Genomic DNA, 15,505 nt, shown 5'->3' with positions numbered 1-15,505 from the left:
GGTAGCTTTCAAAAATCTAACAAAAGAGACACACCCCAAAAACGCACACACTGATGCCACTCTGAGCCTAAGATCTGGCCAACAGATAAAGTGGATCCTCTGACATGGTCCAACATGCAGTAGGAAGCCAGCTGGATCGCCTCCAGTAATGAGAGAGCCCCCCCTTTGTGTTCGGACCATACACGTCCTTAACAAAAACAAACATCAACGATGACCAGCCAGACATACATATCCAATTTCCCATGGCTTAACGTTTACAGCATATTAATGCGCGTATTTGATCCGGCACTGAGTAAGCCAAATACACAATAAGCCCTCCAAGAGGACATGCCGGTAATATTTACCCACTGAGGCCTAAACAGAAAGATGGGGGGTGGGGGGGGGGGGGGGGGTGTGTTAGGGAAAAAGCGGAGTCAAGCAAACAACTGGGCGGTGCTTCAGCTTGGCAAAGCCCTCTGTTTAGGAAAAACTGCTTTTGTAGTTTATTAGTATTTAAGTCTCATTTTGGACGGTTTGGTTAAAAGGACCGCCTACGAGTCAAAACGCCAGTGAAAGAACATGTAAGCGGTGGTGTAAGAAGCACTCATGAAGTAAAGGTGAAGTGAACACGAGGGATCTAACGCCGGCATCAGCAGCGGAATGGATCCAGAATTTGAGATCGACTGCGTTAACAATGGATTCGTGACTCACGGCGTCTTGGGGTGTATCGCTCCAGTCCTCTCGCAGTCGTAGATGATGAAGCTCCCAGATACCACAGATGTGCCATTCACTTTTATCGCCAAAGAAACAGCCAGATGATCTGGAGAAACAAAGGCATATAAATAACGGCGCATGTGTCAAGCGCCGCGATGGTATCACTGTCATATTACAAAACGCCACCGTCCCGGTGCCTCGCTGACTTGGCAGCATTTTGGAAGATGAAAAGGGAAATTGCATTTGTTCCAACATGGCTCGACATCTTTTATATATATATATACTACCGTTCTAAAGTTTGGGGTCACCCAGGTCAGTTTCATTTGCAGCTAGAATAGTCATTTACAATGTATGGAGTGTATTTCTTAGTTTAAATTTACCTTCATTGAAAAACTGTGCTTTTCTATCAAAAAAATCTTAGTGACCCCAAACTATATATATATATATATATAAATCACATTGTGTATCTATACAGATGGCTGGCACATATCTGTGCTCAGTCTCACCTGCGCCGGGGAGGATGGGCCGGTAGTTTTCTCGAGGAAGCAGGGGACAGGTCTGGATCTGAGCAGGACCGTAGTCCAGGTGCACCGTGGCCGCTGTAGAAACACCCGGCCCATATTCACACTCCACCCTGGAGCCAATCAGATCAGGAACCGTGCCATTTATCAGAATACCAACATCCTATGACAGAAACAGATATAGGAGCATGAATATAGATCATTATTCTTCAGCACGCACACACACACACACACACACACACACATGACATTGAAATGGCATGTACAGTTAGCCTTTAGAGAGCTTTGCTTCAAATTTGTTCCGAAGATCATGCAGAGAAGAAGAAAAACAAAATGGCGATGAAGAAACAGATGGCAAGGTGCTACATTCACATCTAAATCGGGCCAAGTGATGACGTGTGACAGATGTATAATGCGAAACATAGCACCTTTCTGACAAGACTGAATTTCAGCTAAATGATTTCAATGTGCGAGAAAATCAGGGAGACGGGGGGGAGGCAAAAACCGCTAAAAAGGGAGGAAGAGGAAAAGTGAGATGAAGGTTCGGTGGCTCAGCAGATCCAAACAGAAGAGGCCAGCAACATGTGCTAACATGTTTTAAAAATCCTGTCCATTGTTTAGTGGAATGGGCCATTTCCTGACTGAGGACCCGACATCCTGCTTTCTGCTTCCTGTTTGCAAAGACAACCTTGAGCTCAGCTTCCTGCGACTCTAAAGGAGGCCTGCAAGCCCAGCAGCTGGTGGATCCATCACAGCCACACTGACCAGTATTACAAACAAATAGCGATTAATGACCTTCCGTCTCTCAGACTCGTCCACTTATAAGCTGTGATTAAAGGCGAAATGAATTCCAAGAGTCGAGACTTTGTTAGATATTTATCATGTCATTATTGTGTACAGGCAACTCTGAAAGCTGCAGCAGATCGGAGAAGACAAAGCAAAAATGCTGGTTTGTTCAGAACAAAAAAAACTCTTGGATGTGTTTTTCCACAGTCACACTAATGCTATAATGGTTTCCCCCGGCGCACCGCATGCAGTTTCTAGCATCTGTATCGACAAAGATGTTCACCAACAGCACCCTTTAAAATAAACCCGATTTAGCACCCCTGGTGACATTTATGACACTTTTGTCACTTTTAGAACAAGCGCATAAAACCCAGTTTGAATTATTAAATTAGAAGTGATTTGGAATACAGCAACACTTCAATGAAGTATTTCAAGGAGACCGCTGTATATCATTCAAAGTCAACAGTTGAACAGTCAGATTTGGCTCTGCTCTTTGAGCTCTTAAACAAACCAAGCGGCACTAATTCAGCTGAGAGCCGAGGTGCTCTCTGTCTGCCATGAATAAATCAGACGACAGACCTCTACATCAGAGCACGAGTTAAATATGCAGATTCGCCGATAGAAATGGACGAGAATGTGCGCATAAATAGAATATAATAGAGATACGTTTGTCCTCGTCGGTGCAGAATTACTTGAAACTATAAAGGATCCTTGTGATTTTTTTGCCACATTAGAAAGTTAGCTTTGTGGTTATCATAATGCTACTCTAAATATAATGCACCATCACTCAAGCCAGCATCTTTTTAACTCTCCCTTCCCTTTAAGTACTTCTTACTCTCTACTATCTGGTTAGTACTCCGTATACCACACAACTGTCTCCTGTACGTATTGAGCTCCACATCCTTGCTCCTTTGTCAGTCTCTTCAAATGAAGACCCGCTGACGTCCTAGCAGCTAGAGGACATCATTTAAATTACAATAACGACATTACGATTGATTTTGTTTGTTTGTTTGTTTTGACCACTTGGTGAAACTCGCAGAGACATATGTTGAGAACAATTGAAACGATGTCTATTTGACTTCTGAAATGGGTCTGCCTGATGGCACTGAAAGAGCAGATCTCACCTTTATGTCTGCGGAGACGCTGACTTCTGGGGGCGTGAGAGTCATGGAGGGGCATTGCTGGGGGCCCTCGCCAATGCTGATCCAGGACCGTGGCAGCAGTGCCTGAGCACACTCCTTCTGAATGGTGCATCTGGACAAAGTGAGAGGCATCATGTTTATGGCAACACATTTCGGGTTTGATTACATTAAAGGGACAAAGAGACGGGAATATTTGATTTTCTGTACTGAAAATGTCATGGGGAATTTATGACATGACAAAAAAGTGACAATAAATCCAGATGCTTGTACAGAGTCACATTCCTCAAGGTGACTGTCGTCATTGAAGGATGACTAAGAAGTAAATGAAGTTCTCATCCGAGAGGCTTCCTCAGTGCTATGACTGGTGGCAGATTCAGCTATTTAATCCTACATAAATGATGTATAATTGATTGTCAGCTACAGTCAATCAGACATAGTATTTGAAATTGAGCTTTAGGAAAAACATTTGAAGCTTTCCATTTCACTTGAGGAGTTTACAAATTCTCTCCACTGGGCTTCATGGTCTGCTGGCCACAGATTTACGAGGTGCTCTCGTCTCCTAATGCCACCTTCACAACTCAGCTGTCAGTTCGTCTGGCTGAACTCAAGAGACTACTTGACTCTAGGTCACGCATGCTGCTATGGCAACCCATCCTGCAAGGCACCAGGATCAGTGGCCAGGGACTGAGTTGAATAAAAAAATGCCTAAAAATGCTTTTTATTTGATCTGTAGCTTTATTTTTTATAGATGTTTTGTATTGATATGTGAATAATGAATGAGCCCCTATGCGAGAATTATGAATGTCAAGGACAGGAGACTATTGAGGGGCATTCAAAAAGCAAGGTGACCTCATACTCTGTCTTCTGTTTCACTAATGAACTTCACCGGCCATTGGAAGAGCTTAGTTCCTCCGCAGTGCCGACTGGAAGGACAAAACGACCTCAGAGAAAGGAGAAACCAAGGAGACCCCATTTAGCAACAACCTAGCATGCCAGATAAAGAATTTGGCACTTCTTTCTCACACTTCTGTGGTTGTTTGAAAATAAAGCCTGTGTCCGTGTGCCCGCAAGCTTCTAAGCGCAAGGACAGTATTTGTTCCCAGAGAGTCAATGTCCAGATTCAGTCCCATTGGCACCGAGGGACCGACGGGGGCCGTGAATCCAGCTGCTGAACCTGACCTAAAAATAGAACCGAGTGGCTTTGAAGCCACAGAAAAATCCCCTTGACACAAGCACACACACACACACACACACACACACACACGCGATCCTGAACAACCTCAGCAACCTTTAAACACTACATCGGCCTTACAAATAGTGAAACGCAGCAGAAATGTTCGACCTGTTTAGTTATTGATTCTGAAATTCGTCCCTCTGGGTATTGCTTGAAAGTTTTTGGCACTGCAGCTACAAACATGAGGATCAGAAACATACTCATTTTAAAAAATGTTCAATATAGACTTTCTTGTTCCCCAGAGAATCTATTAAAACAACTTTCGTGATCTCTGGAAATTTTGTCAAAACGTTAGCATATGACCAAGACCTGCTACACTGCCCTCAGTGTCAGAAGAACTTCGTCAACATGAGATACTCGACTAATTTGAGGGTGAATTTCCAGCTGTCAAGTCCATCAAAATGGGTCATTTTCCTTTTATTTGGATGGATGCAACTTAAATGAAATGAGAACTGGTTACACTTTTCCATTTTCCAACAGTCTTTCTCAGAAGAACTCTGGTCTTTGCATGAAATTCAGAAAAAACACATGTTTACAAAACGCAATGACATTCATGAGATACAACTTTCAGACAGGCCTTTCTGTGTTCTTTTCAATTGGACATATCACGAAGGATTAGGACGCTGTAACAGTTTGATTCATTCCTGTTTCATGGACAGTCCCGACTTTTTTGTGGAAAGCGGCTTATTGCCTCATACAGTACGATGTCACGTGGCATAAGCTGAAGGAAGTCATTTCTAAAACATGACTTTAGTTTACAGTCTCAAAAAGAAAAAGCACACAGACTTTTATGAACATCAAAATGTGGAGTTTCTGGCCGGGCTGGCTAGTAAACACAATTGCTCAAGTAATTCACATGATATTCTTGGGATAACGCCATTGCTCAGACACCCCGATGTTCCGACAATTCGGCTGGTGACCTTCATTTGCATACGACTCAAACACCTAATTAGCCCAGACACTGGATTATGGATTATGTGTCGATAAAAAGATGAAAACAACTATGTCTCAACAAAAGTGTGTGAACACAGAGGAGACCCAATCATTCCTTCATTTCTCTAGTTTATAAAAATATATTAATAATGCAGCAGGGAAGACCATTTAAATCTAAAGCATTGCTCTGTTCTTTTGTAATAGGAATAGTAAACAGCAGACATGAACATACACACTCCATTCACCTCTGACACCTCGCCTGCCTCACAATGACTTTAAAAGCTTTTAAAAGAGCGCCTTAAAATAAACATTCAACATATTCAGCTAAAGTGTGCCCTGAGAAAACTCATCACCTGTCGTTATGTCAGATAAAATGTTAGGGGGGGGACGGGGACGGTGAAACAGCAGGGGGGACATGAGCTTATGAGAATGAGACACACAAACTCGCACAAAGTCGCTGCGAGACAAGCACATCCTGATAAGCACGGTAATTTATGAATACCAAAGAGGCCACATGATGCATAATTTGATTTAAATAAAGATATTTAAGTGCTTTCATGTGACATGTGGCAGATTAAACCCGAGCCAACATGAAAAGGGTGATCAGGGGACTAAGCTTTATCTCTGGCAGAGAAAGCAGCTCTCTTTCTCGAACAATGCTGACTCCAACGAGCGAACAGACATGTTTTCGTGCTCACTTCACATGCAGACGTGCTGAGAGACGTCAGAGCCGTGCATAAAATTGAACAGACACCCACACAGACAGCGGTGGTTTCGCAGATTGCGAGATAGTTCTCCAGTGGTCTTTTTCCTTCTTCCTCTTGTTGCATCAGGCAGTGAGGTGATGGAGGAGTCCACCCCCACATACCAACCCGTTGATCCCCTGAGTTCTGAGGCCACATCGCCAGCCCAGCGGCTGGCATGACTGGACAAACTGTGCGTGCGCACACACACACACACACACACACACACACAGGAAATCAGCTCCCTGGCCTCCAGAGCCAGACAGCAACACACACTTACTCTGACACTTACACACAGGCTTATGCACTTTGACATTTCCCTGTCAAAAGAACCAGTGTGAACTCTCCCTCCCATCACCATCATCACAATCAGCAATTCTTTGTCGAGGGATAGAAAGGAGGATGAGGGCACAGGGGGAGGAGGAGGAGGAGGAGGAGGAGGAGGGGAGGACTAGTAAGAGAGAGAGAGGGAGGTTGAAAGCAGGATGGGTAAATTCCCAACGCTACTGAAAGATAGCAGGAGAGGAAGGAAAAAAGGCAAAGCTAAAGACAGAGACAGAACCACGAGGGTAAAAAAAATGGACTGAATTGAAGTAGACATTGGGATAAAGAGAGGACAGATAGAAAGATAAGTCGAGGAGACAGGGAGATGACAGCGAGTCAGTCTGACTACAAAAGCACAAACACGCTTATACACACTCGTATGCACAAATGCACAACTCTCATCAGTTCCACTCTTCCAGCACTGAATGGCCCCGAGCAATGCCAGGGCCCCCAGAGCTGCAGCGCGACTCATCACAAAAATCACTATCTCGTCTGATCTGCTTTAATCAGCAAGCAAACAGCCAACTCGCACACACACACGCACACACTCTCACACACACACACACACACACACGTACACACACTTACAAATTCGATAGTACACATATTGTCCCTGAAAGCCAGTGAACAGAAAGCCGGTCCTGACAGAACCACATTAATCACAGTGTAGTCCGGCTCGCTCACGGCAACACTTCAGCCGAGTCACTCCACGCTGGGAGCGCCAGGCCTGCCCCCCCCCCAGGGAAAAAACTACCATAGAACAAGGGGACTGCTCTGAACAATGATGTCGCCCGCCGGTCTGAGGCTTATTGAAAATAAATCAATTCTGCTCAATGCATTAAAAAAGAAACAGCCTTGAAACCAAACAAAAAACTCCATTCAGCCTGGCCAAAAATGTTAAAATAAAGAACAAGGAGGGAGAAAAGCCGCAAATGAGTGGTTTCATTGAATCCATTGATCAAATGATCAAAGCAACAAGCCTAAGTTGTTATTTCCCTCAGTCTGATCTATCAGTTTAGCTTAAAACAACTGCTCATATAATTATTTGTAACTGGATCTCTGCCTCCACAGACACTAGGCATTCCCCTATTATTACACCAAAAGCATGTGGCGTGTGCATGACACCAAAGCATAAGATAATTGGAATGAATGATATGTTTAATGAGCAGGAGCAGAAGAGGAGGAGAGAGAACTAATCCGAGGAGGAACGGGAGGTGTGTGTGTGTGTGTGTGTGTGTGTATTTCTTACCGGTTCTCCAGGGTGCACCATCCACAGTGGGCGTCGCCGGCTCCCAAACAGTCGCTGCAGCTCCTCCACTGGTCACAATCGGCCACTTTCACCCTGAGCATCTGCGCCCACACACACACACAAGATATAAAAGAGTATTGTTTTCAAAATCTATTCAAAAATTCATTTGCTTATCTTAAATGCTGCTCTTCTCTTCACTTTTTTGTATAAAGTAAATGTGAATTTGCCTGCCTATTATAAACTGTTGAGCTGACAAAATAAGCAATTAAAAAAATATTGATTCATTATATCTGAGATTTCCTAATCTAAATGGTTAATTAATTAGAAACAGTCATATCAGTGTCTCCTCACAGGGTAAAACTTTTCCATTTTATTTAGCAATTTATTGCCTGTTTCTATGCCATCCTCCATTTCTGGGTTCCCACAGGAGCAGTTTGAGCTGATGACAAATACGTAGAAGCAATCAGGCAGTTCGTCTGTCTTTGTGACGCGTGATGAAACTGCTGGAGGTGCAGCGACACCGCATCACGAGCATGGTGGAAAAACATTGATTTTGTAAGTCTGTACACACAAATACGTGTTTGTTCAGCTAAATGGAACTGAGGAGGATTTACAGGACGCGAAGCGCGTCTGACTGTGATCGTTTTTCTCGATGTTGACAGAGCTGAGGAGAATCGACACATAATCATGACACCAGAGCTGGAGCTCGTAGTCCCGTTCTTACGTGGTGTGAGGTCATGAGATAAAGGTAGTTTCTATCCTTGGGGTCAAAGGTCATGATGGGGTTGACCACTTCGCTAGTCGGTAGCTTCAGTGTCCACTGATTGGCCAAGGTCATGTTCGCCACGAGGGTCAGCTGTACAAAAAAGAGAGCAGACTTTCAGCATTGGAGCACATGCAGAATGGGACACTGTGCATTTCCTCGAGGTGGCTGCGACTACAAAACGTCAACTCCGAGTGAAACTTCTGCCTCACACTCGTACAAAAGAACTGCTCAAGTATATTTTTGGAGGCGCTTTGTTAAAGTGGTTTCTCTAATCCTATTTAGCACAGCAGTGATTTATCTAAGCGCTGGCCTTCCTGCAGCTCAAGATAATAAATTGGGTGACATGTTCTCATGGACGCACACACACACACAGACGGACACACACACACACACACATAAAGCGGCGTAGGAAAACAAACTGAGCGGCGTGAAACTTCCTGTCACGCAGACCGCGAACGTTCGTCTCTCTTTGATTTGTCAGGTCTCTCTTCAAAGGAGACATTATGGCTTCATGAGGATCTGGCAACCGACCGGCATCTGGTGACAAGCACGGACCGTGCCACTGACACACGCACACACATACACACACGCATGCACACGCACAAAGCCATCAGTGCTCACTGAGGCATGCTGGTTAATTTTCAACCACAGCACACAGAAGCTCAGTAAAGCAGTGGCTTAACCTGTGATGAGAGGCATTATCTCGACCTCCAAATATAACTGTCGTCTTTATAACACCAGCCACCCACACGCACACGCACACACACACGCACACACACACATGCACGCACGCACACATCTTTTGTCTCTTCTGCCTTGGTGATAACAAGCAGCTGTGCTGTGTCTTCACCCCAGCGACTGCAGACACACACAGAGCGACACAGTGAGGAGTGAGTAAACCGCGGCCCACACACCTGGACGGGGAGCAGAATAAGAGAAGAGGAGAAATTAGAGGAGCTGTGGTGCAGCACGCCACCGGGTCAACCAACAAAACACCTGCTGCACGGGCGGGTCACGCCGACTCCATTCTCTATCTGCCTGCAGATAAAAGACCCTATTCAACCACCGAGTGCTCAGCTGCTGCGGTGTGTGTGTGTGTGTGTGTGTGTGTGTGTGTGTGTGTGTGTGTGTGTGTGTGTGTGTGTGTATGTGTACCTGGGTGTGAAGGAGATGGAAAGTGGCTAGATGGAGGTGATGCAGGAGAGACATGAGAGGCAAAGAGATAAAGTTTATTTGTTTGCAAAATGAATCAAAGGGCCTTTTTCTATTTGGGACAGAGTACGGGCGGAGCGGCGAGACGAGACAATGATGGGATGAACAGCGGAGAGGAAGAGCGGACCGACTGAGGGAGTAAAATTGGACGGGAGTGTGTGAGATAAGGGCGAACTCTGCGAGAAGCAGAAATGGAAGTGAGCTATAATGGGGAGAAAGAGACTTCATTAAAAAATGCATGTAATTACAAATTACTTCAGCGAGGGCTCTCTCCAAGACAGAGAAAGAGGCCTAACTTAATCTCAACCACCGTTCTCCTCTCTTTAGTCTGAACCAAACTCACAGTCAGAATCACATTACACACACTAACAGCACCATTAACCTCTGTAGCAGCTCCATCCTCAGGGCACACACACACACAGACACACACGGACACACAGGATGCCACACACATGCAGATGTGGACGCAAATATTAAAAGACACAAAACCCTAAAAAACACAGAGTACGTTCCCCCCCCCCCCAAGGTCACGCTAACACTAGGCCCCCTATAGAGGTTGAGATGAACACGCATACAGCGCATAATCGCAGGGGGTGTGTGTTCATCTGAGTAAACATGTGAAATCACAGCGCTTTTGCCCACAAGACAAAGTCAGACGCCTCCAAAACAAAGTCAAACCTGTAATCAAAGACAACAGATGCACACAAACATACTCGTTTACACAGTTGTTCGCACCGACGCTCTGCATCCGGCTGAAACCATCCAAAAACAATTACTGCATGTTTTAGCCGAGGCTAAAACGGTACCTGCATCTGTGGAGGGATAAGGGCACTCTTTTAATGACACACCCCTACAGGAGAATAGTTTTAAAGTTGTAAAAAGGTATACCAGGCTAACTAAGCTTCCAGTGGGTTTATGCCTTTTTCACATCGTCTGGAAGCAGCTTGTGGGACCCGACGGCAGGCTCAGGAAGCTCAGTCAGGGGTGGCCGGGAATGCAGCTGAGACAGAATCAAAGAATGTTGCTAATTGGTCGTTGAAAAGGTTTTTCACAAGCCGGACCCCTCTGGCAGATGTTCTGAGGCCGACGAACACATGGCAGGGCTTAGTCATATGCCGTCAACCGATATTGTTAAATGGCCTTCTGGTGATCTCTTAGACAAGAAGCAGGTCTGAGGAACATTAGAGCGCATGATTAGGACTACCTAATGGGGCATGATGGGTCGTGGATGAGTGGAGAGGAGGGGGGGGGGGGGTTGCAGGAGTGACAACGCTGAGAACATAAAGCAGATGTCTGTGCTTGAGCGATTCAGCAGCCCCATCAGAACAACACTGCATAACAACGCACGCAGTTTTTCCCAGAAGTCCACATATTAAGAAAAAATGAGCCTCACTCAGGATGTACCGCGACTGTGATCTGACCCGAGGTTACGTTTGCATAGAAAGATTTGTGTGCACTGGCGGTCCGTAGCATTCTCACCTTACGAAGGCGTCCGTTACTGGTTCCCAGGAATACCACGGTGTGGTTCTGCACATAGTCCACAGAGACTGAACTGAGAGACGGGTATTCAACCAGAGGAATGGCCCTCAGAGGCCTCTGTAGAGCCAGGGGGTGTTGCAGGTGGGCTGCACCGCAATCCAGTTGATCAGGTTGCAACTAGATCACAAAGACACACACACACACAAAAAAAAAAAGAGAGGGTGGGGGACGGGTGGGGTGTGAGAAAGAGATCAATGCTCGTCAGCTCTCATAAGGAATCGATTCAGAAGCAGGAGAGAAGGGAGACAAAACAAACACTGGATGATGAAAGCGAGGCGGAAAACAACTCGTTCTGCTAAATCCCTTTTTAGATAGCTCACTGAAGACATGAAAAAGACTTTCGAGGGTATTCGACACTCACAAGACGCTGCTTTTGTCAAATACTTAGTATGGATAAAACATTTGTGACACGCTTGTACGAGCGCCGGGCTCTGCTGGGAGTTCTTTGAATATTTTAGAGCGCACAGAGGCAGGGAAAAAACAGAAGAAGAAAAAGTTGCATTAAGCACATTGGACAGTTGTGGAGTCGTTTCCCACGGACCCTTCTGCTTGCCTCTCTTATCAAAAATTGTGTCAGACTTTCCTTCAGAACTGGCCTTCAGACTGTTTGTCTCCCAAAAAAAAAGTTCAGATCTCTGGAGCCATGGCAACGCAAATCCGAAACTTGAGGAAGACTAACTTAATTGTGTGAGGTTGTATGACAGCAAGAGCGAGAAAAGAAAAAAAAAAAGGGAACAAACTACACGGAACTGAGCTCATTTCTGTCCCAGGAAGTCCAGTCGGATCACTGGTGGGTTGGCTCCACGGTCGCAGCCGCCAAGACAGCGCCAGGAAGGAGGGCGGCTCGCTGACCTGACGGGCATAGCGGTGGCGGGACGCTCTCCTTTGACCCCAAATCTGTCAGTCAAAACCGCTAACAATGAAAAGCTTCAATTTCACTGCATTCCACGCAAGTTTCGTGCGCGCAAAGCCCACGCGTTAATTATCAGGCACCGTCATCACAAAGTGGAAGCACAAGTCTGCAAAGCTGAAGCTTCCTGAAGGGCCAAAAATGTGATCTCAATAAGCCACAGAAAAGTACGCAGCTTAAAACAGAACAGGAAATCTGGTCATAACCAAATCACCACAACCCCCGCACGGATCTGGAGCATCTCTCCGGCTCTCATGACCTCATGACTCATTATTCTCTCCAAGTCATGAGCATCATGAGACAACTATACTCACTGGGGGGGGGGGGGGGGGGGGGGGTTAAAGGTGCACGGCCCACATTTACACCTGCATCAAGTGCCAATAACAACTTTATAACTGTTATTATTTAACCTTTTATGTGAATATTTGCTATTTTTATATCCTTTTTTCCTGTGTTGCGTTAAGAGAACCTCCGTTTCCAGAGAACTCTGTCTGTATATGGATGAACAAAGTGCGTCGTGCCGTATAGAAGCGGATCAGAAGCGCGCAGCAGTCCGGCGTGAGTGGCCGGTTCGATTCCGTGGAAGAGAAGAAACTTAAAAAGGGTCGTTATGAACCAGAATCAGTTTAGATTAGGGATCACTTGTTGATCGATATCCGTTTGTTATGCAGTAATATTGATCGCAATATGCGCTCGATAAGAAACCTAAACTCGCCCCACGCGCGCGCGCGCGCACGCACGAAGCTCTCACCACCAGGTTTTCCTTCTGGACGCACGCCGCCCCGGAGCCCTGGATGACGCTGTCCAGCACCTGGACGTCGCCGCTGGGGGAGTTGGAGCAGCTCCTGCGCCCTTGCCGGATCTCTTCCTCGATGTCTCCAAACTTGAAAGCGCACAGAGCGGACTTCCGGCCCCCCTTTGAAAACACCCCGAACAGGTACGGCTCGGAGCTCCCCCGTCCGCCGGCGTGGATCTCCGCGGAGGACACGGACAGGAGTCGGTTGTAGATGTTCCCGTTAATCCCGCACTGGAGCGGCATCTGGATGTAGGATTCGGTGAGCTTCCTGCTCTCCGGTCCGGAGGCCTTTCGGGGGTTCTCGGTATCCAGACAGATCCTGGCCAGGATGCTGTTGGGCTGGCTCTCCTTTTGGCCCGTTTTCGCGTCGTTATTAAAGGCGATGTAGGCGAAGCTCTTGTGGATGAACGCGCGCACGAAGTTCAGCCTGTTGTTGCTCTTCACCTCTTGTTTGATCTTGAACACGTTGTCCTCTGAAGGGTTAATGTCGTAGGTGAAGAGCCGCGACAGATCCCGGACGTTCAGGGACCGGATCGCGATCTCCGGGGTGTTTTCAAAACGCAGATCTTCCTTGCTGTGGTTCTGGGGGAAGAACCGGGTGCCCGCCCCGGTGTACGTCGCCCCGACTAGAAGCCGGCTGCCCCCCCCGTGGCTCTTGAAGATGAGGCCGACGGTCGACGCGTTCGGGTGGTTGGCGGCGATGTTCAGCATGCTGGGGAAAACGGTCTTCTCGCCCCGGGGCGGGAACTCCACCGCGACCTCGGAGATGTTGTCCATGTTCCGGAGCTCGCAGAAGCCTTGGTACACCGAGCCGCACAGCACCAGGACGCGCTGCTCCCGGTCCAGCTCCAGCAGCTTGTTGTAGTTGTCGGTGAGGGATTTGCGGTGCTCGCACGGAGCCTGGGGGAGCTGCGGCGCGTGGCACAACAGGTTGTCCTCCACCGGACCGGTGCGCTTCTCCACCTCCACGCCAAAGGTCCGGTTCAGCTGGTAGACCGTGTTCACCGTGGCCAGGTAGACCTTCCCGGACACCGGGTCCACCACGAAGTTATTGGTCTGATTTGGAGACGCGAATGTCTGCTGGATGTGCAGCGCGCTGACGGCGCTCCGGCGCGTCTCCAAAGCCAGGACGCAGAGGAGCAGAGCGGCTGTCCCTATCGAAGGAGGCATGTTTCCTTCTAACCGGATTACGCGTGTTCTGCGCCGAGGGGTGCATTGAGCAGTGACCAAAAAAAAAAAGGTCTTGTTTGTTCCTATATTGCGACAATCCGAGAGGAAAGGCTGCTTCCTGCTCAGCGCCTGAATCCAGAATGACGCGCGGAGCGGGTCGTGCGTCCTGCGTCGTGCGTCGTGCGTCCTGCCTCCTCTCTGCCCACCGCGCAGCTCAGCAGTCTGTCCTCTGAGGCAGGCAGCCACGATCAGAGCCCCGACGGGGTTTGGATGCGCTTTAATCAATGCTTTGGTTACAGACAAGGAGTTCCAACTCATTTATCGATGCGTAATTTCTGGTCGTAGTGCATCAATGTGCGTGGAAAGGGGGGGGGGGGGGGGGGGGGGGGGTCGAAATCAACGACGAGATCAAATATTCATTATATGTCCATTCCTAACTTTATTTTGGATATGAACATTTAAACTGCTCTCTGTCATAAAAGTTATAAAAACCATCATCCGCTCCTTTCAAAGTGGGCCGATGGTGGGAGCTTCTCCCCCCGAGTGGTTCGGCTCATCTCGGGGTTAATGACGGGTCACCCCCCCCCCCGACTCTCAGATTAGTTCTGCAGATTCGGAGGGTTCCGTTTTTGGGCACATTCGGTCGGTAGACGGCAAACAGCGTGAAAGTGCAACCAGATGGGCACCTCGGCGCACCTTTCCGGTATTTGACATTCACGCACACCCGACGTAGATCCCCCGCGCGTCTGGCCTCATAAATATTCAAGTGCGGCACATGCGCCCCCCCCCCCACGAATATGGTGAACATTTTTTTTAAAAATCTCAGAATGGTGCTTGCATATGCGCTCATCTCTGAACGGGAATGTGTGATCCCTGGAAAGGAATCGATCACGAACGCGCCAAACATTTGCATAAATCACCGTCGCACCTGAGAGGCGTTATCTCTGAATGCATGCAGTAATTAGAGCCCATCCTGAAGCGTGTGCCCGTTTACCGTGGGCTCCTCCTGGGGGTCGTGACGCACTCGCGTTCTCCCCTTGGGGCTCGCTCCTTCGCCGCTTGCAGCGATGAGTGCGTCCGGTGTTTACTTTGGCGCACGGCCACGCGCATCGAATCTGGCGGTGTGGAAAATGAGGAAGGCGCGCTGACGAAGTGCAACAAAAATGACCCCCCCCAAGTGCTCAGCGCGCACACTAACAGACAGAGCCACTATCAGCCTCGACCATGCGCGTGCGTGAGGTCCCGCAGGGATAAGGCCCAGTCTGGGTCAGAGCTGTCAGCGTCAGATATCACCGGTGAGGTGCGGTTTGGCGCTGTTAAATCAAACACGACAGTCAGTGGAATTAACATGTGTGTGTGTGTGTGTGTGTGCGTGTGTGTGTGTGTGTGTGGGGGGGTTCAGACCCCCCCCCCCCCTTGTGTTCAGACCCCCCCACCTCTCTTCAAGCAGACCATTCACTCAAAGTCAACACAACCTTGCACTACCA

At 47.7% G+C, this 15,505-nt stretch overlaps 1 protein-coding gene across 1 annotated transcript in view; it reads right to left on the bottom strand.

The window, feature by feature from the left end:
- The window catches only part of plxnd1 (plexin D1), a 51,505-nt gene extending 37,487 nt beyond the window's left edge, over positions 1 to 14,018 (bottom strand). The window contains exons 1-7 of the mRNA XM_068746238.1: positions 12,804 to 14,018; positions 11,083 to 11,259; positions 8,350 to 8,481; positions 7,626 to 7,726; positions 3,125 to 3,254; positions 1,200 to 1,377; positions 691 to 799 (exon numbers count right to left, since the gene is read on the bottom strand). Of these exons, the coding sequence (XP_068602339.1) occupies positions 691 to 799; positions 1,200 to 1,377; positions 3,125 to 3,254; positions 7,626 to 7,726; positions 8,350 to 8,481; positions 11,083 to 11,259; positions 12,804 to 14,018 (2,042 nt within the window). The remainder of the gene's footprint in view (positions 1 to 690; positions 800 to 1,199; positions 1,378 to 3,124; positions 3,255 to 7,625; positions 7,727 to 8,349; positions 8,482 to 11,082; positions 11,260 to 12,803) is intronic.
- Between the last annotated feature and the right edge of the window lie 1,487 nt (positions 14,019 to 15,505).

The sequence above is a fragment of the Brachionichthys hirsutus genome, chromosome 2 (assembly GCF_040956055.1).
Source record: "Brachionichthys hirsutus isolate HB-005 chromosome 2, CSIRO-AGI_Bhir_v1, whole genome shotgun sequence".
NCBI lineage: Eukaryota > Metazoa > Chordata > Actinopteri > Lophiiformes > Brachionichthyidae > Brachionichthys > Brachionichthys hirsutus.
The sequence above is the reverse complement of the archived record's forward strand: the minus strand, read 5'-3'. Positions and strand labels throughout refer to the sequence as shown.